Source organism: Panthera onca, chromosome C1 (assembly GCF_046562875.1).
Source record: "Panthera onca isolate mPanOnc1 chromosome C1, mPanOnc1 haplotype 2, whole genome shotgun sequence".
In the NCBI taxonomy this organism is placed as follows: domain Eukaryota; kingdom Metazoa; phylum Chordata; class Mammalia; order Carnivora; family Felidae; genus Panthera; species Panthera onca.
The window spans coordinates 61,175,096-61,200,141 of NC_138346.1; the positions used below are offsets into that span (position 1 = coordinate 61,175,096).

A 25,046-nucleotide genomic window follows, 5' to 3' on the forward strand; every position below is an offset into this window, starting at 1 on the left:
TTGTACTGGGAAGAAATTTAAGATCAAGGTCAGGAATGATTAATATGCATGCAGGAAGTCATCAACATTTAAGCATAAGCAATATGAATCTCATTAAATCTTCAATCACTTCCTATTGCCTGAAGGAATTGGTGGTAGTCTAATGATTAAAGCAGTAACATTAAAGTAGAAGACAGTAACAGAAAATTAATCTGATCCTTATAAAAGAAGCTAGCACAAAGTACCGATCCACCTAAGCTGACTCTGTAAGACTCTCCTTGGCAGCTGTGATTTTTCTTTAATGTGCAGTCTCCTTGTCCCCTGAGCTAGCTTTGCTGAAAAGTGATTGCTGAGAGTCATTCCAGGGCTTTCTGCTTTCCTTTTTTTTAATCTAGGTAATTGATAATCTTTCACACGCTTCCCAATGGGCCATCACAGTGCTGTTTGCCGTATCTCCCCCTTACTCATGGTATCAGCAGAGAACAGCATCTCTCTAAGCCCCAGCCCTCTCCTGCTGTGTCGCTCACTCACTTTTCTGATTGCTCAGCAATGCCCTGAACAGCTGCTATTCACAGAGCACAAAGTAGGGGAGAAATGACAGAAGACGACAGAGAGAAGCTGTCTTTTGAAATCTCAATTCCTAGAGGACTGGTTTTCAGCAGCATCAGCCAGTTGGCAGGGAGGTCGTAAGGGTGTTCTTTTCACCCCTGACCTAATTTTATTTGATCTTATAGGAAAGTCATAGTCTTACTGATGGCAGAGATAGGGTATGATGCCTCAAATTCAGAATTATCACAATGCCTAACAGAAGGATAAACAAGAGTGAGCCACAAAGACTCCATATGTAAGAGGTAAAAGGATATCAAGGTTAATTTTCTTAAGTTAATATTTCAGTAATTAATAAACATTTTCTTTTATTTATTTAAAAAAATTTTTTAATGTCTGTTTATTTTTGAGAGACAGAGAGAGACAGATCATGAGCAGGGGAGGAGCAGAGAGAGAGGGAGACACAGAATCTGAAACAGGCTCCAGGCTCCAAGCTGTCAGCACATAGCTCAATGCAGGGCTCGAACCCACAAACTGTGAGATCATGACCTGAGCTGAAGTCAGATGCTTAAACGACTGAGCCACCCAGGTGCCCCATTAATAAGCTTTTTCTTGTGAATGTGGTGGAAATTTTTTTTTTTTTACATTATGGTTGTATTATTAGCAGCCCTTCTTAGAGGGAAAAAAATCACTTTAGAAATGCCTGCTTTTTGGGGGCGCCTGGCTGGCTCACTCAGTGGAGCATGTGGCTCTTGATCTTGGGTTGTGGGTTTGAGCCTCATGTTGGGTGTAGAGATTACTAAAAATAAATACACTTTCTAAAAATGTTAAAAAAAAAGAAAAAGAAAAAGAAATGCTTATTCTTTTTATGAAAATGATCAGACCATAAGTGACTATTACTTTCTTCTTTATGTATCTTCATAATTTTTTTAAATGTTTATTTATTTTGAGGGAGAGTGTATGCACAAGGTGGAGGGGCAGAAAGAGAATCCCAAGCAGGCTCCATGCTGTCAGTGTAGAGCCCCACACAGGGCTCGATCTCATGAACTGTGAAATCATGACCTTGAGCCAGAATCAGGAGGCAACGCTCAACCGACTGAGCCACCTGAGTGCCCTCTTCATAACACCTTAATACTACCAATATGAATAGCAAGGGCTTATTATGTGTCATGCACTGTGTTAAGAGCCATTTGTAGATGGTCCCCAAAGACCCAGCCTCCTGGCATTCACACCCTGGTCTGCCACCCTGTGCTGTTTTATGTGACCAAGAGCATATGGCAGGAGTGATGGAAGTCACTTCTGAGATTAGGTTATAAAAGACTGTGGATTCTGTCATGGGCACTCTGATTCTCTCTCTCACAGATCACCAGTTCTAGAAGAAGCAGACAGCCATGTTGTAAACAGTCCTATGTGTAGAGACATAGGTGGCAAAAAAAGTGAAGTTTCCACAAATAACTGAAGCCAGTTATGAGCCGCGTGAATGAGCTTGGAAACAGGTTGTCCAGCCCTGCAACCTCATGAGAGGGCCTGCTAAGCCAGCTAAGCCACACCCAGATTCCTGGTCCTCAGAACCTGTGACATTATTGTTTGGGGTAATTTGTTAACACAGCAATAGGTGACTAACACAGCTGCACGGGCATTATTCTTAAATCCTCATAACAGCCCAGTAAGATAGGCACTTGTCTCATCCTGATTTTAAAAATGAAGAAACTGAAGCTTAGATAGGCTCACTAACATGTCCAAAGTTCCACAAATAGCATGCAGCAGCATCAGGATTCAAAGTAAGCAGCCTGACTTGAGAACCATGGTCTTAGCCATTATTATACAGCTTTCCTCACATTACTTTTATAATCAGAAAATATATTTTAGGGGCTCCTAGGTGGCTCACTCAGTTAAGCGTCTGCCTTCAGTTCAGGTCAAGACCTCATGGTTTATCAGTTCAAACCTTTGGGCTTGCTGCATTGGGCTTGCTGCTGTCACTGAGGAGCCCCCTTCAGGTCCTCTGTTCTCCTCTTTCTCTGCCCCTCCCCTGTTTGTACTCTCTTTAAAAAAATAAACATAGGGACACCTGGGTGGCTCAGTCGGTAAAGCATCCAACTTCAGCTCAGGTTGTGATCTCACAGCTCGTGAGTTCAAGCCCCGCATCGGGCTCTGTGCTGACAGCTCAGAGCCTGGAGCCCACTTCAGATTCTGTGTCTCCCTCTCTCTCTGCCCCTGCCCTGCTCATGCTCTTTCCCTCTCTGTCTCTCAAAAATAAATAAACGCTAAAAAATTTTTAAATGAATAATGAATAAACATAAAAAAAGAAAATATATTTTTAAAGTATTTTCATTCCTATATAAAGAAATGCCCATTCTTCCTTCATTTCTGTCTCAGAGGTAGACACTTTCCTTACTTCTAAGGGGAATTTTCCCCTTCTCCTCTTTCTGTTCCTTTTCACCTCTTTCAGCCCGGCTCTCCGTCCAGGATGCCCCCTGAGTTCTCAGATTTCCAGCAGTCCTTACTCCTTCCCAGCAGCTTCCTTCCCTCCCTCTGCTTCTAAATCTAGCCAGGGCCTCTATTTCAAGAACAAAACATAATACGTGTTCACACACAATTTATACACAAATGTCCACAGCAGCATTATTCACAAGAACCAGAAAGTGGAAACAACCCAAATATCCAACAATTGCTGAATAGAGAAACAAAACGTGACTTGTCCATACAGTGGAATAGTGTTTGGTAATAAAAAGGGATGAAGCACTGATACACGGTACGATACGGACAAAGCTTGGAAACATCACGCTGAGTGAAAGAAGCCAGTCACAAAGGATCACATATTGTGTGATTCAATTTATCTGCAAGGTCCAGAATGGGAAAACTATAGGGACAGAAGGCAGATTGGTGGATGCCTGGGACTGGTAGGGGATGGAAGACATTGGGGAGTAGACTGCAAATGGGTAAGAGGTTTGGTTTTGGGGTGATGAAAATGTAAAATTGACTGTGGTGATGGCTGCATAACTCTGTGCACTTTAAACAGGTGAACTATACGGTCTGTGAGTTATATTTTGATAAAAGTTGTTATTTAAATAAAGAACTAAAAACCTCCATACGTCTCCACAGCCACCACCATTACTTTTCATCCGTTCCTTCCACTGCTAAAATTTTGGTCTAAATCACCATGACTTCCCTGTGGCCAAATTCACTGACCTTTACTGGGCCATCCAGAAGCTTCCCCCTGAGCCTCTTTTCCTCTTGGTTTGTGCCAACTCCTTCCTATTCTGCTTTGGCAGTTCCTCCAGAAGCTTTACTGGGCCATCCAGAAGCTTCCCCCTGAGCCTCTTTTCCTCTTGGTTTGTGCCAACTCCTTCCTATTCTGCTTTGGCAGTTCCTCTCCTTCCTTAAGTCCCCTTCCAACCTCCAGAACCTGTGGATTTCTCCCCTGAATCATCCCTCCTGCATCCATCTCTCCCTTTCCTTCCTGTAGTCACTGCACTGGCTCAGGCCCCCATCACTCTGTTTCTGCTATAACCTCCCAACTGACTGCAATGGCTTTTCCTCTCCAACACCTCCAGAACAGCACCAGCAGTAGATGTGAAGAGACACCACTTCCTTTATTTGTCAAAAAACTCTGCTGCCTGTAAGGTAGACCCTAACCTTGCCCTCAGGGTTCTCCACGACCTGACCCTCACCTGTATTATTAATCTTCATCTCCTATAACTTCCCTACACAAATGCTCAGCTCTAGCCAAAGTCTCCATTCCAGAGCCCTCTAGCCATGTCTTAACTTTTCCTGTATCCACAAGGTTTTCCCATCACTGCCCTGCATCATCCCCTTAGTATTGCCCCCACTCTCAGGCTCCCTGCTGACCGCTGTACTCACCTGTCAAGGCCCAATTCAATGGTCATTTCTTCTGTGAAGTGAGCACCTCCCCTCCAAATTAGCATTCTTGCCTCTTATTCCCAGAGCCCCCTTATACTGTCTGCATTGTCATATGTATTAGGCTGCTTCCTCCAATTAAACTAAAAACTGTATGAGCGCATTCAGAAGTCACCTCCATCATGAAACTACTACCCCCAAACCTTCCAGTTCTCTCACCCTTCATTACCACTATACCTGTTCTCTGACCTTGCTTCTAATTCTCATCTTAGAACAACTCTTCCCCCTCCCCCCACAAACTATCAGCCTCTTCTCTTTTTACTTCTACATCCTAGATTATTCAGATAATAATGGACCCAGAAACAAACAAAATAGACAGGGTCCACGTCCTTAGGAAACTAGGTTAGACTCTAGAATTCATTAAATCAAGCCCCATCTTGCCAACCACTCACTTCTCTTACTCCCTGGTCTTTCCAGGGCATCCATCTGGAAAACCCCAGTCAATTCCACTATCTACCTTCAATCTTTTACACACACAAGATGATGCCCATTTGGAGAAAATCACACAGTGGCAATGAATGGGGCTAGTACAAATACACTGTCTCTAATTTCACTTGGATCTCAACACTGCTGAGCAATTCTTCTATTATCCCTTATCAGTCTCCTCTCCTATTTCCCAATCCCCTAATTCATTTCATCTCCAATCTCTGCAAAAATGTACAGAAAGAAATAGTCATTGGGGGAGGGGTACCTGGGTGGCTCAGTCAGTTAAGTGTTGGACTTCAGCTCAGGTCATGATCTCATAGTTCATGAGTTCAAGCCTCACATCAGGCTCTGCAGTGACAGTACAGAGCCTGCTTGAGACTCTCTCTTGTCCTCTCTCTCTGCCCACCCCCTACTCGTGCTCTCTGTCTCAAAATAAATAAATAAACTAAAAAAAAAAAAAAAGAGATCATTGGGGGGAACGAGGAGCTTCTTCAATTCTCTGTTCCCTCTCCCATGTGAAGAATCATCTACATGCATACCTATCATTTCCCCCAGTCCTCAGGGAGAAGTCTGGTATCTTGACCCCTTCTCACACATGTGTCTCAGTTGTCCCATGTCTCAGGTGGACCCCAAATCCTGTATAGTGTATACTCTACTGCCAAAAGTAGCTTCCCTGTAGCTCCCCTTACCTCCCCTTACCTCCTCCCTCCTTGTCCATTTGCAGCCAGTCTCCTCTGGCTACCCCTGGTTCTCCGTCTTTGCCTGCTGTATTAAAGCAGCAAAGCTTCCAGAGGCTGCAGAGGCTCTCACCTCTCTCTCTGCCATTGGACAAGAGGCCTTCTCTGTCTCTAGGCTCCTTCATCCGATCGGGCTCTCCTTGCACAGCACAACTGAGCCCAGTCTTCTCTGTGAAGGTGAAGACTCCTCAGCCTCTACTGGATGACCCCAATGCACCATTTGTTTACCTCTATCTGTGCATCTATCTTACTCTGTGGCAGTAACTGACTTATATGTCTGATTCCTCTAAAGGACTATGAACTCACAGAGGACAAGAAATGTAGATTCCAAGTCCTTTACAGTGTTAGCATCACATTCCTCATTATCTAGGTTCCTTTTGTGTTTCCACAACATGTGGATCAAATTTCTTCTCTCTCCCCATTAACTTGTACATTACTGCTTTGTGATCAGAGAATGTGGTTCATACAATTTTTCTTTCTAGAAAGAAAAGGTTATTGAGGTTTTACATCAACTTTTATCCTGTATATCTGTAAAAACAATCTTTAATTCAAAGTATCAAATTTAATATTAAATCAAATTTACTAATTATAACATTCTGAACTTTAGTAACCTTATTATTATGTCTACTGAAATTGCCAAATTAGAGGCATGCTAAAGTTTCCCACTATGATTGTGGTTTTATCCTTTTGCTTTTAACAGCTCTTGCTTTACGTATTTTATCATGTTTTTTGATTCATAAAGATTCATTATTAATAACTTTATTGTATCAACATTAACTACCACTTTTCATTCACTCATTCAAAATATCTTTATGGAATGCTTATTATGTGTCAGGCATTGTTCTAGGTATTTGGGATACATTGGGAACAAAACAAAACTCCTTCTCCTTATGGAACTTGCATTCTGGTGGGTGAGATAGTTAACAGCCACAAAAATGACAAATAAGTAAATCGTACAGTGTGTTAGAGTGTTATTATATTGTATAATATAGAACATTATAAGGACTTTGGCTCTTACTCCAAGTAAAACAAGTTTTAAACAAAAGAGTGACACGATCTGGCTTTTTTAAAAGATCAGTCTGGCTGTTGCATTGAGAATCAAGTTGAGGAGGGCAAGGGTAGAAACAGGAAGAAGGCAGTGGATTATTACAGTAATCCAGGTAAGATGTGGTAGTGTTTCAGCTCAAGATGGTGACAGTAGGGGGAAGACAAAAATGTTTGCATTCTGGGTAAATCTTAAAGGTAGATAAAACTGGATTTCTTTTTTTTTTTTTTATTAAAAATTTTTTTTTAATGTTTATCTATTTCTGAGACAGAGAGAGACAGAGCATGAGTAGGGGAGGGGCAGAGAGAGAGAGGGAGACACAGAATCTGAAGTAGGCTCCAGGCTCCCGAGCTGTCAGCACAGACCCCGACGCGGGGCTCAAACTCACAAGCCATGAGATCATGACCTGAACCGAAGTTGGTCGCTCAACCAACTGGGCCACCCAGGTGCCCTGTAAACTGGATTTCTTAAACAGATTAGATAGAGAGGGAGAGAAAGAAAGGTACTGGGGGGTCATCCAAAGGTTTATGGTCTGAGAAACTGATAGGACAAAATTACCATCAGCTAAGGTAGGGAAGTTTTTGGAATGGAACAAATTTTAGGGAAGAGATTATAAATCCAATTTTGGAATTCTGGACATGCTAATTTTGAGATGTCTATTAGACATCCAAGTGGAAATGTTCAGTAGGCAGTTGGATGTATGAGCTTAGAATTCAGGAGAAAGGTCTTGGCTGGAGGCATAACTATGGGAGTTGACAGCTTAATGGATCATGGGATTGATGACATCATTAAGAGAATGGTGAATGTACAGAGAGAAAAGGTGCATGAACCTCTTTGTTCTGTTCGATGTTTTTTGCCCTAAATTCTATTCTGCCCAATAGTAATACTGCTACTTTGCTTTTTCTCAATGAATATTTCTCTATTGACAAATCTGACTTTGGTTAATTTTCTAGCTCAGGTCTCCTGGAAACCTGGTAAAGGTGGAATGTCACCCATCATACTAAGTATTATCACTTATGATAAAAACTTCTCCAGATTGATAAATTTCATTGAGGCTATGAATAAGTTATAAATACCTGGTGAGAACCTATACTCCAAGATTTGTGGAGATTTGTATGTACATATGCCTGCATGTACTCCCAAGTGGTTCTTTATTGGCTTTCTACTGAAAATTGAGTTACTGCTAGCTATTAAATATTATAATATGTTCCAGTTACTACTGCTGTGTAACGAGGTAATCAAAACTTAACAGTGTAAAAAAAATCTAGTAATTTTATTGTGCTCATGGATTATTTGGGTCAGAAATTTAAAAAATGAATGTCTGAGGCTGCTTGATGTCAAGAAGACTTGAAGGCTGAGGATGACTCAATGGCTGAAGGCTGGAACCATCTGAAGGCACATTCAGTCACATGTGTGGTGCCTGTGATGGGATGACTCAACAACTAGGACTCCTGACCAGACCACCTTCAAGTAGCCTCCCCAAGTGGCTTGGCTTTCTCACAGCACGATTGCCCCAGGGTATTTGGGTTTCTTACAAGACAACTTAGGCTCTAAGCATGACTGTTCTAGTGAACAAGGTAGAGTCTGCATCCCTTTTTATCCCCTTTTATGACAGCCTTGAAAGTCACATAGCATCACCTCCCCCATTCTCTTTTGGTTGAAGCAGTCACAAGACAGTCTAGATTCAAGGGGAGGGGACATAGACCCCACTTTTCCATGGGATGAGTATCAAAGAATTTTGATAATCTAAGGGAAATGCTTCTTTTTTTCAAATCACATCATATTTTAAAAAATTAATGAAAGTCATGCATATTTTCTTTCAGAAAACTGCTCATATAGATAAAATTTTGTATATATTTGGGAAGTTCATTTTCTCCCTCCCCACTGCATTCCAGAAACAGCCCTAGATTGTCATTGACACTTACCCCATTAGGCAGGACTCCTGTGTCCACTCCCCTGATTCTGAGCTGCCTTGTGATTGCTTCATTGGAAAACAATTGCCAAAAAGGAAAGGGGCATTTCTTGTGCTAGGTGTCTTCACAAGTCCTCTCACTTAATTTTCATTTGATTTCAATAACTTTATACTCCCTCCTTTTTTTTAACAGATGAAAACAGTGAAATTCAGAAAGGTTAAGTTATTAAAAAAAAAACCTTTTTAATGTTTATTCATTTTTGAGAGACACAGAGAGAGACAGATCATGAGCAGGGGAGGGGCAGAGAGAGAGAGAGGGAGACACAAAATCTGAAGCAGGCTCCAGGCTCTGAGTTGTCAGCACAGAGCCCGACGTGGGGCTCGAACCCATAAACTGTGAGATCGTGACCTGAGCCGAAGTCGTACACTTAACCGACTGAGCCACCCAGGCGCCCGAGGTTCAGTTATTTTTTAAATAGACTTAATTTCTTGAGCAGTTTTAGGTTCACGGCAAAGCCGAGTGGAAAATTGTTACTTTTTTTATTCATGTGATAATAAGTTGTAGAGATAAAATTCAAAATCAGATCTTTACCCACTTGCCTTTTCATCCTCTATACAATCACCGTTTCAATATTAAGAAGCATATTTATTGTAAGCACAAGATCTGACATTTTGCTAGATACAAAACTGACCCTCTTGCTAGAACATGAAGGACTAATACTATGAGACTCGGCTTGCAACAAGCTCTGGGGGACATTCAGAGGTAAGCTTTCTTACCTTATAAGCTTCCATTTTAACATGAAATTATAGTAAGAATTCCCTGAATTCATTTTTTAAAATTCTACTTCTATCAATAGCTTTTGGTCTTCTACCTTCAATCTTGCAATCTTGCTTCAGGATTAGATTTCTTTTTTTCTTCTAATTTTTTTTTTAACGTTTATTTATTTTTGAGACAGAGAGAGACAGAGCATGAACAGGGGAGGGTCAGAGAGAGAGGGAGACACAGAATCCGAAACAGGCTCCAGGCTCTGAGCTGTCAGCACAGAGCCCGACACGGGGCTCGAACTCACGGACCATGAGATCATGACCTGAGCCGAAGTTGGACGCTTAACTGACTGAGCCACCCAGGCGCCCCCAGGATTATATTTCAACACTGCATGATCCTTTCATATACTTTCATAAAACTAAAGAAGTAGATACACAATTAAAAATAAACCCACATTACTCTGAACAACAATTCATTGGTCGCTTTTGGAGGAAAAATTTGCTATTTAAAAACTGGTAAATAAAGAGAACAAATCAAGCATTTAACTTTCCTTTCCAGGATGAGGTCTATCAGGGTAATTAATTACTTGATGAGAAAGTTTCTCTCTGTAGACATTTTCTATAATAAATCAGGCAAGAATGACTGAATTAAAATATTGCCATTTTACAAATACCAAATGAGTTAATGGAGCCAAGTAATGATCATCAGGGGCCACTAACATCACAAAAAGCAACACCCTATGGAGTATTTTTGCCCCTGTCTCCAAAAAAGTCTAACCTAAATGAGGTCAGGCCTGAGATCTTAACTCCCAGTTTATAGAGGAACATTTTCAATGACCCCAATGGATATACAATCAGCAAAATCCAGAATGTGGAAAGCTCCATATGGCAGACGTACTAACCAGTTGCTTAAACAAATAAATTTCAATATAAAAAAAAGACCAAAGAGTGGGAAAGTAAACCTACAGATTAAAAAAAAAAATCTGACTTTCTCTTCTGGCCATGTTGACATATATCTGGTACTACAATTCCCTCCTCTCTTAACAACTAAATTAACTAGACAAAATGTGAAGGAGCTATTTTTTTTTTGGCACTTGATACTAAACTATGCAAGATGGTAAACCTTGAGGATAAACAAATACACAAAGTGAACCCACACTGTCCCCAGTGTTCTGCCTGAGGAAACCATTCCAACTGTGGCATTTGGAAGGGGAACCTGAGCCAACCACAGGACCTCACTGCTTAGTTAGGGAGGTAGGCAGCAGAGGTCTGGTGGCTGACACAGCTGGAATCTGTGTGTCACAGTACTGGAAAAGTGGTACACGGTCAAGCAGACAGTGGCTGCTGTAGGCTGAGAGTGAACAGGGATTCCAGAGGCTGCAGGGCTGAGAAAGTTGGAGTCCCAGGCCAAACAGAGTAGAAAGACCTCACCGAGCTAAAAAGGCTCAGACCTTTTCACTGAGACCTCAGAAAGACCATGCCTTAGGAATAAGAACCATGCATTAGCAGAGCAAGGGTGGACAGATTAAGACCTGGCTCGCTGTCTGTTTTTGTGAATAAAATTTTATTGGAATATAGTTATGCTCATTTGTTTCATACTGTCTGTGCTGCTTTTGCACTATATTGGCAGAATTGAATAGTTGCGATCGAGACCATAGAGTCCACAAAAGCGTAAGATATTTACTACTACCTGGCCCTCTACAGAAAAAGTTTGCTCATCTCTGCGCTAGAGTAAGGGCTGCGCTCTAGCTCTTAGGGCAAAACAAACAGATTCACTCTAACAAAGAATTAAACCAAGTCTGGCAGAATCAAAGAGACTTGCCAGTAATTTAACTCCTGTCAGAACAAAACTCAACATATTTTAAGAAAACAACATAATCTGCACAAGGTAATATTCATTATGTCACATATACAATTACATATTAGATAACATATAAAGAAGCAGACAAATGTAACCCACAATCAAGGAAGAAAAAGTAGACCTCACCTGTGCCCACCCCGAGCCAGCCGTTCTCCACTCACCCAGCATCCAGTGAGATGTGCCACGACCAATGACAATGCAGTGGACAAGGGCAAAGTGATGGCGGCCAAGCTCAGACTGGAGCGAATGCTCTAGCACTGCTCCTACCCAGACAGATTTATTCGAATCAAATAATTGTTGTATCACTTTCAAGTAATTCCTCCCAGAATATCTCAGTTGCTCCTAATCCAGCTAATGTCACCATCAAGGCAACCGTGGTGGTGCTCTGCAGTCAAAAGCTAGTCTCCTTATAATCTCATTCTCCTTTCTACGTCTATTCTGTTTAGAGACTCAAGTCAAGAGGCACCCATACTACCCCATCTTCTAAACGCAATTCAAATGGCATCTGGACATCCAGTGTGACGAGGAAAAAAACAGATTTTCATTGAATCTGCTAATTCCACACCTTATTTTATTGACACAGAAAGTGTTGAGGATCCCAAATTTTATTGGTGTGAAGAGCATGTAAAGGGTTTGAATAGATGATGACTATCAATATTATGTCCAGTGGGGTTTCACTACAAGATGAAGGGACAACATCCAAGATTAGTTAAGAAAGAGATGATTACTTCCATGTGGCTTAAAACATCTGGACACGACAAACTCTACTTTGAAAATGAGAATCAATTTTATCTTACCTAGAGATAAAGGATGGAATGTGGAACAGAGATTCATTTTTCTTTCTTTTTTTAAAAAAAATTTTTAATGTTTATTTATTTTAAGAGAGAGAGGGAGGGAGGGAGGGAGGGAGGGAGCAAGGGAGAAACAGCACGGGTGGGGGAGGGGTAGAGAGAGAGGGAGACACAGAATCCAAAGCAGGCTCCAGGCTTTCAGCTGTCAGCACAGAGCCCGACACAGGGCTCGAAGTCACCAACTGTGAGATCATGACCTGAGCTGAAGTCAGATGCTTAACCAACTGAGCCACCCAGGTGCCCCAGAGATTCATTTTTCATTTGGTTCATTAAATCTTTTAAGGCTATAAAACAGGCAATACAAAAAGCTCTCCAAGATCCTGTTTATTTGTACATTAGAAGAAACTTCTGGGTGTTACTGAAAATCCTCAATGCATTGTTTCAGCAGTACTAACTTAATGCTTATGTACTCTGGATAAAGTTTTCCACTGTTAAGCTATCACTGTTCTCTTTGAGAACTGAACTCTTCTCTCTGAGGCTTTGGGTTTGACATTGCATTTGATTTTTTATATAGAAATTAACATGTGCCAGGCCAGTGACGGATTGGAATCTACCCCAAATCAAAGCATAATGCATAAATTTTGCTTATGCTTGTCACCCATTCCTATTCAACAAGAGCATCAGACTTATTCAGCTAAACTGATTCCAAAGAATCAGTACATTGACCTTAACTAATTTCAAAATGCTTTTTATTTCTGCATATGCTGAATACTTTTTACAAGGTAAAAACTTACCTATTTTGAAGGTACAATTGCCAAACCTTGAAATAAAAAAGGCAAATATACGCAGGAGCCAAAACTGTAACTCTAGTTATTTGGGAAGTGAAAACTGTAAACCTCTTTAAATTCAGACAGACTTCTATACTCTTTCTGTAAATTTTTTAAAAACTCAATCAGAATACCCATATTTGGAACACTTTTCTGTTCTCAGTCAGTATATTTAGAAAGTTAGAACCTGATCCTAAACCTAAAGTGGGCTTGACTCTGGCAAGACAATCTTTTCACAACTGCCTCAAAGCACAGAAAACTTTTTAAAAGTAGACCTTCCCTAAGGTCTTTTGTGTGCATGGTCCCACACTGATGCTTCGATGTTCCAATATCTAATCTGGCCACAGCACTCTTGATAACCAAAGTAATTTCTTCTCCTCTTCAGGAAGCTACAATTCTATCCAACAGATCTCAAGCTACTATGTTCCCCTTTTGTTTCCTATCTCAATGCTCTACATCTTTCAGACTGTATATTGTGTTTGTGTATTTATGCTTTGATTCATAGTAACTTCTCGTGTTAGATTATTGATCTGCATTGAACACAAACTGCAAATAAAAAGAAATAGCTGAGAGTACAAAAAACCAAGCTGTCAGTAAAACGGAAACAGACCCTGAGATCACCTAGGTGACAAAATTAACAGATAAGGACTTTAAAATGGCTAGTAAAAATGTATTTTCAAATACTGACTGGCAAAGATGGGCATAATGAGTGAACTGCTGGGAAATCTCAACAGAGAAGTGGAAACTATAAGAAAAGAACCAATCAAAAATTCTAGACCTGGTAAGTACAATATATGAAGAAAATAAAAAGGGCTCCCTGTCTTTTAGAGATACATGATGAAAAATCTATGGATGAAATTATATATCTGGGATGTGTTTCAAAAAAATCCAGTTTTGGGGAGACAGTGGCCAGGGGTAAAGATAAAACAAGAGTGGCCATAAGTGGTGGTTATTATAACTAGGTGATGAATAGGTGGGAGTTTATTTTACAGCTTTCTCTACTTTTGTGTATGTTTGAAGTTCTCCATATTCAAGAGCTAAAAAAGAGACTCTCCACAAGAAAAAGCTGTTTTACCTGTAAAATAAGATGTTCAAGTGACGCTCTGCATACATATTATTCCCCTCCCTTGTTTGCCAAATTCCCTAAGGTATGTGGCATTCACTCTGCATTTTCAAAGATTTCCAACACTTGGGGAAAGTGGGCATTTTATAAAAACTGAATATTTAGAACATTTAGCCGTTCTCTCTCTGTATGTTATATACTTAGACACACATGAAGATATTGGTGTTTTATTTTACAAAATGGGATTATATTACACTGTTCTATAACTTGCTTTTTCCAGACAACAGATGTTGGGGACATCATTCCATGTCAACAAATACAGGTCAACATCACTTTTCTTTTTTTTTAATCACTGCAAGTATTCTTCATTGAGGGTCTACGTGTCCTACACCGTGCATGAGATTTTAAAATTTCATTGGGAGTCAGGAACTATCTGTGTCATAGAAAGCTGTTTCAAGCGGAGGATAAACAGATGGGTCTATATGGCTTTAGGGATATGTCTGACTTTAGAGAATTTAGGGCCATGATTTGATTATTAAGTAGGCCTTAATCTATGAGTATATCACAAGCCATATTATAATAGGGTTGAAAGGTATTTATTAAAAAATATCATATAGCAAAAATCCATTTCATTCTCTGGTTATCAACCTGAATAGAGTTTAAGTCACAGGAAACTCCTTATTACATTAGCATTTTCCAAATTGCGCAGACTGCATCCCAAAACTTAATTCTGACTTGGTTTGGCAAAATTGAAGATACGTTTTCCTACAGAAGATATACAAGATAGTAAGAATCCCAGGTCAGTTGACAGAAGTTTAAAGTACTATACTTAATACATGGAGTGCCTGAGTGGCTCAGTCCATTAAGCATCTGATTTCTACTTAGGTCGTGATCTCATGGTTCATGAGTTTGGGCCCTGCATCAGGCTATGCACTGACAGTGCGGAGCCTGTCTGGGATTCTCTCTCCTTCTTTCGCTGCCCCTCCCCCACTTGCACTTGCTCTCTTTCTCAAAATAAATAAATAAACTTAAAAAAAAAAAAATCTTTGGGGCTCCTGGGTGGCTCAGTCGGTTAAGCATTCGACTTCAGCTAAGGTCATGATCTTGCAGTTCGTGAGTTTGATCCCCACGTCGGGCTTTGTGCTGACAGCTCAGAGCCTGGAGCCTGCTTCGGATTCTGTGTCTCCATCTCTCTCTGCCCCTACCACATTCATGCTCTGTCTCTCTTCCTCTCTGTCTCTGTCTCTCTCTCTCAAAAATAAATAAACAATAAAAAATTTTACTAAAAAAAATCTTAAAAAAATACTTAATTTATGATGTACAACAGCCCCTCCCCTTCCTGGAGGTTAAATTTGTGAAAAACCACTATGGTAAGAGAATTCTCAGTGGAAGAATCGATGGCCTTCGAGTCACAAATGAACAGAGGCACTTGTAAATATTTTTCACATTTGTTAAGCTAAAACAAAACAATAATAAAATATTAGTAGCATTACATCTTAAATTATAGTAATGAATAATGATATAAATATTCTATTTGGATATACAGTATTTGGATAATAAAAATGCTCAACATATAAAATTCAAACACGAAAATCAGTCTAATCTCACCATCTAGAAATAACAATTATGAACATTTGGGTGAATGTTATTCTAGATATCACTTTGTGCATATCTACACGTAAGAAAGCAACGATACATGCTTTTACATAAGTGGGATACACTGTTCTACACCCTGCCTTCTTTTCCTCAACGTGTGTCAATGACGGGGCACCTGTGTGGCTCTGTCGGTTGAGTGTCCAACTTTGGCTCAGGTTGTGATCTCGTGGTTTGTGAGTTCAAGCCCCATATCCAGGTTGCTGTTGTCAGCCTATCAGTGCAGAGCCTGCTTCAGATCCTGTTCCCCCAACTCTCTGCCCCTCCCCTGCTCACGCTCTCGCTCTCAAAAAATAAAACATTTAAAAAAATGTGTCAATGACTATTTTATGTCTATAGTACATTGACATCATCTTTTTTAAAGGCTGCTATACAGCCATTAAATGCAGCAGCATGCATGGATAAACCACAATTTATGTAGCCCTTCTCCTACCAAAGGACATTTCAGATCCTGTCCAATATTACCAACACACAATCTTGTTCAGACACCTTTTCATACTCAACCTATTGTTCTCTTAGGATAAATTCTTAAAAGCAGAATTGTTAGGTAAAAGGCGTGTATATCTTACATTTGACAGCCATCGCCACACAGCCCTCTGGAAAGGCCAAACTATTTCACACACCCTTCAGCTATGCCTTACTTAGAGTCTATGCCAGACTCGCCAACAGTCTGCCCGCTCTCCTCTCACAGCTTCAGCAACTTCCACGTGGCTTGTGGAAGGACAGCAGGATAGTGCTTAGCTGCAACGGTTTACCTCCATTACCATCCTTCACCTCTCCCATGGCTATACTGCTTAAGCTTCAAGCATTTGTCTTTTAGATTTCTTCCCTTCCCCCATTTCAGCTTCTTTTTTTTTCCTAATCATAAGTGTGATTCACAATTCAAATTACCTGGAATGGAAATTCTCAGAGTTGCCAAAAAAGATACGCAGAAGTAAAACTGCCTTAAATTATTCTTGGAGACAGATGAAATATAAAAAAGAATGCGAGGAAGGAAGGAAGGAAGGAAGGTAGGAAAAAGAAAAGAAGGAAGAAGGAAGGAAGAAAATAAATCACCACCTAGGCCTGTTAAGAAAACTGACATTTTGAGATAATTATTCTTCAGGCCTACTAGACAACTCCTGTGCACAAATATTTCTATAGGAGGTTGCATTCTGAAGGGTTTTCATTCAGTTAGGAAAGAGAGTACTTACTATGTGCAGACACTGTGCTCCAAACTTTGGGGAGATAGATGAAGAAGGTAAGATAGGCCTATAAGAAGCTCCCATTCTAGCAGGGAGATAGAGGTGTAAACTAATGTTTTTTAGAGATGAGGGCATACTTTGATGCTAGGTGACAAGTGTTATGGTAAAGTTATGCCCCAAGTGCTATATAAGCAGAGTGGGTTGGTCTAGCTGGGTAGAAGCAAACAAAGCTCAAAGGAGAGATGGCACTTAGGTGTGGCCTTGAAGGATGAATGGGTTCGTCAGGTGAAAAAGGACACTTCAGGAGCACAATTAAAAAGGCACACAGTGGTAAACCTTAGCAGAGATATGAGGATAGGGAACTGACAGGAAATGAGGCTGAAAAGATACAGTGAGGCCAGACTGTGATAAAGCTGGCTTTCCACGCTAAGGGATTCAGACTTTATCTCAGCAATGAAGAGTTCCCAAAAGTTTTTCAGCAGGGAAGCATCATAATCAGATCAGAATTTTAGAGCAATAACTGTGGCTGTGGGGAAGAGGATGGACTGAGGTAGAGATCAATTATAAAGGCCCTGCCTAGCCAAAGAATGGTAAAGACTTGTACTGAGACCATACAGAAAACTGGAGGGATCCTAGAATAGGACTTACTGAGATTAAGAGTACACTTATAGTGATGAGCACTAAGTAATGCACAGAATTGTAGAATCATTATACTGTACACCTGAAACTAACATAACATTGTATGTTAATTATACTTGAATTAAAAATAAATAAGTAAAGAGGCACCTGGATGGCTCAGTCGGTTAAGGGTCTGACTCGATCTCGGCTCAGGTCATGATTTCACAGTTTGTGCGTTTGAGTCCCATGTCAGGCTCTGAACTCATGGCATGGAGCCTGCTTGAGATTCTCTTTCTGACCCTTCCCTGCTAGTGTTCAATCAATCAATCAATCAATCAAATGGGATTTACTAACTCACTGGACAGAGAAATGAAAAGAAACGGTGGGAACTAAGAGAACTCAAATGCTTTCACTTAGATACTGACTGGATGGTAATACCATTAATGGAGATAGAGGCTATAGGCACAGGAAGAAGATGTGGAGACAAATATTCATTTCCATATTGGACATGTTGAGTTTAAGAGGCCTATGAGACATCTAGGAAAAGATGCCCAACAGAGAGCTGGCATTGAGGCCTGGTGTCCAGTTCCAGCAGATACTCTGTTCATTTTTTAAAAAATCATCTAGATTTGGGGTGCCTGAGTGGCTCAGTTGGTTAAGTGTCCGACTTCGGCTCAGGTCATGATCTCGCGGTTCATGAGTTCAAGCCCTGCGTCGGGCTGTGTGCTAACAGCTCAGAGCCTGGAACCTGCTTCGGATTCTGTGTCTCCCTCTCTATCTGCCCCTCCTCTGCTCACACTCTGTCTCTCTCTCTCTCAAAAATAAATAAACATTTTAAAAAAATTTTTTTAAATGTTTAAAAAAAATCATCTAGATTTGACACTCATTGAGGTAGATAAATTTGTTTGGTGACAATAGAGAGAGGAAACAGGGATAAGGGGTTAGGACAGAACCCTGGGGAACAATAATATTTAGAAACTTAACAATAGATAGAGACTAGTGAAAGTCTGGGAAAATCAGACTGATAGAAGACAAGCCAGGAGAGACTGGCTCATAAAAGTAATCAAAGTGTAAAGGAGAAAGTATGCCCCCACTTACTTGCCTTCCCCATTCCTTCCCACACAAAGGATCTTGTGGAGTACCTTCAGGAACTGAAACAAGAATTCTAGTAAGTGGGGACTGGGAGTGAAAGACTAAGCAAGGAAGAGTTCCTGGGGCCTGAGAGTAGGGATTATGTACTGTGATCTGGGACTTCCTGCCAGTGCTAATACCAGGGAATACTTTCATCTCTCAAAGGCTCTTGTTACCTTACCTCTTGGTTCCAAGAGACTGATCTGTCCTTTCTCCTTTCCAATGTCACTACTCATAGTTTCTACCCATCCCTTAACCCATCATGGGAGAGAACAAGTCTTAATAGCCTCTCAATTCAGCAAGTTTAATGAGTATAACTCTGACCCAGTTACTTGTTTGTTAAAATAGACAGATATGACAATAGTTCCTGCTGAACAAGAATTAACAATCTAGTTAGGAGTGGGAATGCTGAGAGGAGGTTTACAGTGAGCTGGAGAGTCATCAGAAAAACCTCATGTCCTTCTTAAGAGGTTAAAAAATGTCTTCTTTCTATTTTCCAGGAGGGAGAGATGCTAATGATAAACCTGACACAGAAAGACTTGTAGTGAATTGATGTCCATCAATTTAAGTGTGTGAAAAGGAGGATGAGAGAGGAGAGGAGCCTTCATGAATTTACCCTTCGTTTTCCACCCTGGGGGGTGGGGAGCAGGTGGTTTGTCTTGTGACAACCTGCCTGTAATTTTAAACTAATTATGGATAGTCCATAAAGGGGACCTTTCCCAGTCACTAAATCTCTTCCTGATGATACATTTTCTCTCCCTGTTCTAATCAGAAGATCCCTCTTACAGTTGTTGCAGCACTATGGGATAGAATGGGATGGGTTATAGGAACCAATAACCTGACCCGGTTTCCCTATAGCAGCCTTTTCCAAGATTGAACCACCATCTGTCAAAATCATAAGTGACAAAAAAAGAGATTAATATGTTATTTCTGTAATCTGCATGGATTACATACATACACACCCACATGTGTGTGTATATATATAATATATATGCGTGTGTGTGTTTTGGTTTCTCCTCCACCTTGACTATCTCCCCAGATCCTCTTCACCATTACCTGCAGCAAACAAAAAAGTCTAAACACCATTATTTCTTGTCAAAAGAGGAAACAGAAAAATAACTTGATTAGTAAACAGAGCTTGGCCTGGAGCCCAGATCTTAAGAGATGTAAATTGGGCCCCTTTTCACAAGGCTGCACTCTTACATTGATTTGCACTCTTCCATCCACCTAGTCCAAAATACTGCTTACATCACCTTCTGCTTACACCTCTCACTTCAAATCTTCCTGTGGCTCCTTGCTCATCTCCACTAACGCTGAAATACTGAGGTCTATCTGCCAACCAAGCTCCTTCCTCTCTAAAAACATCTTCCTCTTACTTTTCACACACTCATCATACTTTTCCTGTCTCATCTGAGTGTTGTATATTGATTTGTATGGAGAGACGATGCCATGCAGTGCAGAGAAATGAACTTAAAAAAAAAAAAAAATCGGTCATGTTCAAACACCATTTTGCCCCTCACAATCTGTGTGACCTTAGTCACTGCCTTACTTTTCTCATCTGCAAACAGGGAATATGCCTAACCCACTGGGTTTGTTTTATTTTTTTTTTTTTTCCACAGTACAGTTTTCCTTTATTTATTTAAAACAAAATTATGTTAGGGGCACCTGGGTGGCTCAGTCAGTTAAGCCTCCGACTTCAGCTCTGGTCATGATCTCAGGTTTGTGAGTTGGGAGCCCCGAGTGGGGCTCTACGCTGACAGCTCAGAGCCTGGAGGCTTCGGATTCTGTGTCTCCCTCCCTCTCTGCTCCTCCCCTGCTCACACTCTGTTTCTCTCAATAAATAAATAAATATTAATTTTTTTATTTTAATTCCAAAAAATATGGAACATTTTAAGAATTTGCATATCATCCTTGTGCAGTGGCTATGCTAATCTTCCTGTATCATTCCACTTTTTTTTTTTTTAATTTTTTTAACGTTTATTTATTTTTGAGACAGAAAGAGACAGAGCGTGAACAGGGGAGGGGCAGAGAGAGAGGGAGTCACAGAATCTGAAACAGGCTCCAGGCTCTGAGCAGTCAGCACAGAGCCCGACGCGGGGCTCGAACGCACGGACCACCGTGAGATCATGACCTGAGCAAAGTCGGACGCTTAACCGACCGAGCCACACAGGCGCCCCTCCACTTTTAGTATATGTGCTACCAAAGCGAGCACTAGCTCACTAGTTCATTAGGTTTTAAAAGGTATCTAGCAGTGGCGCCCTGGTGGCTCAGTCGGTTATGCGTGGGACTTCAGCTCAGGTCAAGAGCTCCCCTTCGTGGGAGGAGCCCGCTTCGGATCCTCTGTCTCCCTCTCTGCTCCTCCCCCTGCTTCTCTCTTAAAAATAAACATTAAAGAAAAAAATAAAAGTATCTAGCATGTGTAAGGTGCCGACACAGTATCATGTACTTAAAAAGCACTTAATATACGGTAGCTATTTACTGTGAAAATAACGTTCACTTCACAGGACCTGACACTTATGCAGTCCCTCCAAATATGTCGGCTCCCCTCTTTCCCAATCCTTGAAACAACTTCCTAGTTCTTTCTAACCAAGATTCAGAAACTAGTTCAAATCCAACAAGGATTTCCCTAATTTACCTGCAAAAGTATTTGCACGTTTACTAAAATCTCACCACGCACGCAAGGATAACACCTACTAACAGGTACCCAGACATAATTTCTCCTCTTCTTAACTTTAAGTCACTGTACGAGAATAATCACAATTTTCAAGTGTCCCAAAAGACGTGTTGCAGCATGCCAACAGATACAACAAACACCAACTGTTTTCTCTCTGGCAACTGGGTATCCAGGCACATTTAGAGTTCCCATAGGTTTATCGCGAATCAGACAACTGAGGTGGGGAAAGAAAACTTCAGACAATGTCTCATAAATCTCAAGGAGTGACGGCGAATAGATGCCAGGCAGTGACGGAGTCCAGGCAAGCGACGAGTGAACAAATATGTCTATCTGTTCCTGCGGCGTGTCAATGTGTCAGCCTGTGTGCCTGCGCGTATCGGTAGAACTGAAAGTACATTCATGTGCGCCGAGATGTCTGAGCGCGGGTGTGTAACCCTTTGAACCCGAGGGCTTAGCGAGTGAGCTACAGTGCAACCTCCCGCGGGTCTGTCCTCCAGGTGCTTACCTCTGCGGACGAGCAGGTGGACGCCGCTGGGCGCCGCCATGTTAGTGCCGGTCACGTGGTCGCGGAGCAACTCCTTAGCCGCCCCGCCCCGCCCGCAGGAGCTGTCCAGTCGCAGCCCAGCCGAAGACTGGAGGCGCCCGGGCCGCCCCAGGGGGAGCGCGCGTGCGCGCGGGGGGCTGACTGCGGGAGCGCCGGCAGCAAAGCGGCCCCCGCACTGGGGCCGGCAGGGGAACCCGCGGCCCGCCGAACCCGCTCCGGCCGCGAGAGGCGGGCTCCAGCCACGGTTCGCGCTCTCGCTCAGAGCCCCCGCGCCCAGGTGGGATGGAAGAAGCCTGTCAGGTAAGCGTGGCATCCAATATTTGTAGCATCAACATTTTGGTGCATGGAAACGTGAAGTTGGGAGGAAAAAAATACAACACAGTCTAGCGTTCAACATAGCACTTTGCATCGTCGGCCACTCTGTTGGCAATTTCCCTGGATTGAGTTGAAAGGTAAAATTCGGTTCAAAGTCACCAGCTGCCCCTTTGCTGTCCCAGAGTGTCCGTTACTCAGCAGAGACTTCAGACAAGACAGGAATCTGTGTGCAGCTGCAAAATCAATTCTGGATACCCCAGTGGGTATGTTCGGGGGACTTCTCTTTCCCCAAGGACGATTCCCGCTCAGCGGTATTAACTGGAGTCTTAATCCTAAATTTGACTTTTAAGAATGAGAGGATGACGTCTGCCCGTGGCTCTGCCAAAAGACGAAGCCTACAGAAGGCCAATTGTGAGACAAGTGAGGGTGCTGATGTATCCCTACTGTGACGGTGCCCATTTTTTTGACCAAATTCTCTTTTTCTCTTATCTGCATTTTGGGGCAGATTTCCATCCTGTCGTGGACCAGGCATTATTGATCTTGGTAGCCTGGTGCCCAGCAAAGAACCTGAAGCAATTGAACTCTTTATGGAACCAGTTAAACCAAGACTTTAACAGTTTCCCGGACTTTTAATGCAGCAAAGATTGGTGAATGTGTGTGATGATTCCTAATTAATTTTTTAAGAATTGAAGTACACACCTGGTGAACCATCCAGACAGTTCAGAAATATATAAAGGAAAAAGCCCAAGTCCGCTTCCTAACCTTCTCTGCACACCACAGTCCCACTCTCCAGCCAACCACTGAGTGCATCATTCCATGCCTTTTACGGGCAAATATGTGTAAAATATTTTAAATGGACTCACATACCTACTGTTAGGACTTGCTTTTTGCACTCATTGCAAACATCAAATCTCAAACACTTAGTTCAAACTGATTCTTTTTAATGACTACATAGTTTTGATATTTTTACTTTCAAAGAGAATGGATTTGGGCAGTTCATTGGAGGACACATGCTATACTTCTTGGAGACCCAGTTTCTGATGCTTTTGGGTCACCTTAAAAGATAAAGAGAAATAATGTTTTCCACTGAGGTAAGTTAAGATGTACAAGGATGAGAATGAAAAGTACTCCCACAGGTTACTTCAAGCTCCACCTTTTTCAAAGTCAGATCAGTTCCAGGGAGAGGGTTTTTGAATATGGTAAATCTGTTCTGTTCCCCTGCAACTAGATGGAAAAGGAAAAGGAAAGGACTCAGGTGACACCACCATAGTGAAATCCAGTGAGGATATACTCAATAAGTTCAGCATAGAAGGTATGTATCTAGGATGCACTAGAAATGAGGCAGATATGAATTTGCACAGGTTATACAGCTCATCCACTGACCTCCTGCCAGTGGATTTGGCTTCTCCCATACCATATTGCACTGACATTAGAAGGATTAAAAATTGCCAGTATGTGTCCTCGAAAATCATCAATTTATGACATAAATGCATACTGACCAACAAGATAAAAGGCTAGACCACTGACATCCGAAATCCCTTGCAATTCCAACATTCTGTGATCCTGGGCATTCAGGGCATTAGAATGCTTTCATTTAGATGAGTAACCACTACTGACTCACTTCTCTATTCCAGTTCTGTCCATCTTCCCACCTGTGAAATGAAAGTTAATTACACTGTGGCATTTACTGATTTGAACTCCCACCAATATTCATATTTGTACTTGGGATTCTTGAATAAAAAGTTGAGTACTTAGTTTCTCAAAACCAGGGCTCAAGAAATAAAGGATAACTTCTGGGACACCTGGGTGGCTCAGTCAGTTGAGTGTCTGACTTTAGCTCAGGTCATGATCTTGTGGTATGTGGGTTTGTGGCCCGGGTCGGACTCTGTGCTGACAGCTCAGAGCCTAGAGCCTTCTGATTCTGTGTCTCCCTCTCTCTGTGCCCCTCCCCCACTCATTTTCTGTCTCTCTCTCAAAAACAATAAACATGAAAAAAATAATAATAAAGGATAAGTTCTTAATACCTTCAGTTTCTGTGTCCAAAAATTCATTCTTCAACATTAAAATATTTTATTAATTGTGATTAATTACTGTTTTATAGGTCTTTTATCTTGGTTTTTACTGTTTCCTAAGTCCACGTCTTATTAGCATCTTTTAAAATCTTTTTATCTTCGGGGCGCCTGGGTGGCTCAGTCAGTTAAGTGTCTGACTTTGGCTCAGGCCATGATCTCGCAGTCTGTGAGTTCAAGCCCCGCATCAGGCTCTGTGCTGACAGCTCAGAGCCTGGAGCCTGTTTCAGATTCTGTGTCTCCCTCTCTCTCTGACCCTCCCCCATACTCTGTCTCTCTCTGTCTCAAAAATAAATAAACGTTAAAAATTTTTTGAAAAAAAAATTAAAAAAAAATCTTTTTATCTTCTTTTATAAAAGAAATAATTCAGAAATAAATTGTCATATTCCTATTTTTGAAGTCAGTTTTTCCTTCTTTTACTTAATGATATTTTATTATAGACATACTATATCCCTTTTTCAAAAGTTGTATATAGTTTGTGATAAAAATTTAAATTATATTGGCTTCTGTAATGTATGTTTTGAATTTGTAATTCAAATTCACATTTTAAAAATGTTCTAGGAGATTACGCAACACGGATTAAATCTCTTTAAAAATAAATTTTGCTTGGGCACCTGGGTGGCTCAGTCCATTAAGCATCAACTTTGGCTTAGGTCATGATCTCATGGTTTGTAAGTTTGATTCTTGCTTCGGGCAAGCAGAAGCCCCGCTTGGGGTGAGCTTTGCTTCTCTCTCTCTGTCTCTCTTTCTGCCCCTCACTCACTGGTGCCCCCCAAATGAAAATAAAATGAAATAAAATAAATTCTGCTTTGTAAAACATCTTCCTGCAACTTGTTTTGCAAGTTTAGATTTTTTAAATGCTTGTTAGGATTACCTATAATGCAAGATACTTAAAAACATAGACTATAAAGTAAAGACTAAGATGTTTACATATCTATAGAAGAATATAGGAACATATTGTAAAACTAACTGAAATAATGCAGTATTT

At 41.2% G+C, this 25,046-nt stretch overlaps 2 protein-coding genes and 1 pseudogene across 3 annotated transcripts in view; 1 reads left to right on the forward strand and 2 right to left on the reverse strand.

Annotated features, from left to right (window-relative positions):
* METAP1D (methionyl aminopeptidase type 1D, mitochondrial) overlaps nucleotides 1–21,749 on the reverse strand; it is an 87,767-nt gene extending 66,018 nt beyond the window's left edge. The window contains exon 1 of one of the 2 annotated variants that reach the window (XM_060621652.2): nucleotides 21,636–21,735. In XM_060621652.2, coding sequence (XP_060477635.2) covers nucleotides 21,636–21,675 — 40 coding nt within the window. In that variant the 5' untranslated portion in view covers nucleotides 21,676–21,735. Of the gene's footprint in view, nucleotides 1–21,635 lie in introns of both variants that reach the window. The other variant, XM_078451151.1, reaches the window with a different exon arrangement.
* LOC132674020 (U6 spliceosomal RNA) lies at nucleotides 20,331–20,421 on the reverse strand (annotated as a pseudogene).
* A 94-nt stretch (nucleotides 21,750–21,843) lies between the features above and the next one.
* The window catches only part of SLC25A12 (solute carrier family 25 member 12), a 206,049-nt gene continuing 202,846 nt past the window's right edge, over nucleotides 21,844–25,046 (forward strand). The window contains exon 1 of the mRNA XM_060621646.2: nucleotides 21,844–21,974. Coding sequence (XP_060477629.1) covers nucleotides 21,957–21,974 — 18 coding nt within the window. The 5' untranslated portion in view covers nucleotides 21,844–21,956. The remainder of the gene's footprint in view (nucleotides 21,975–25,046) is intronic.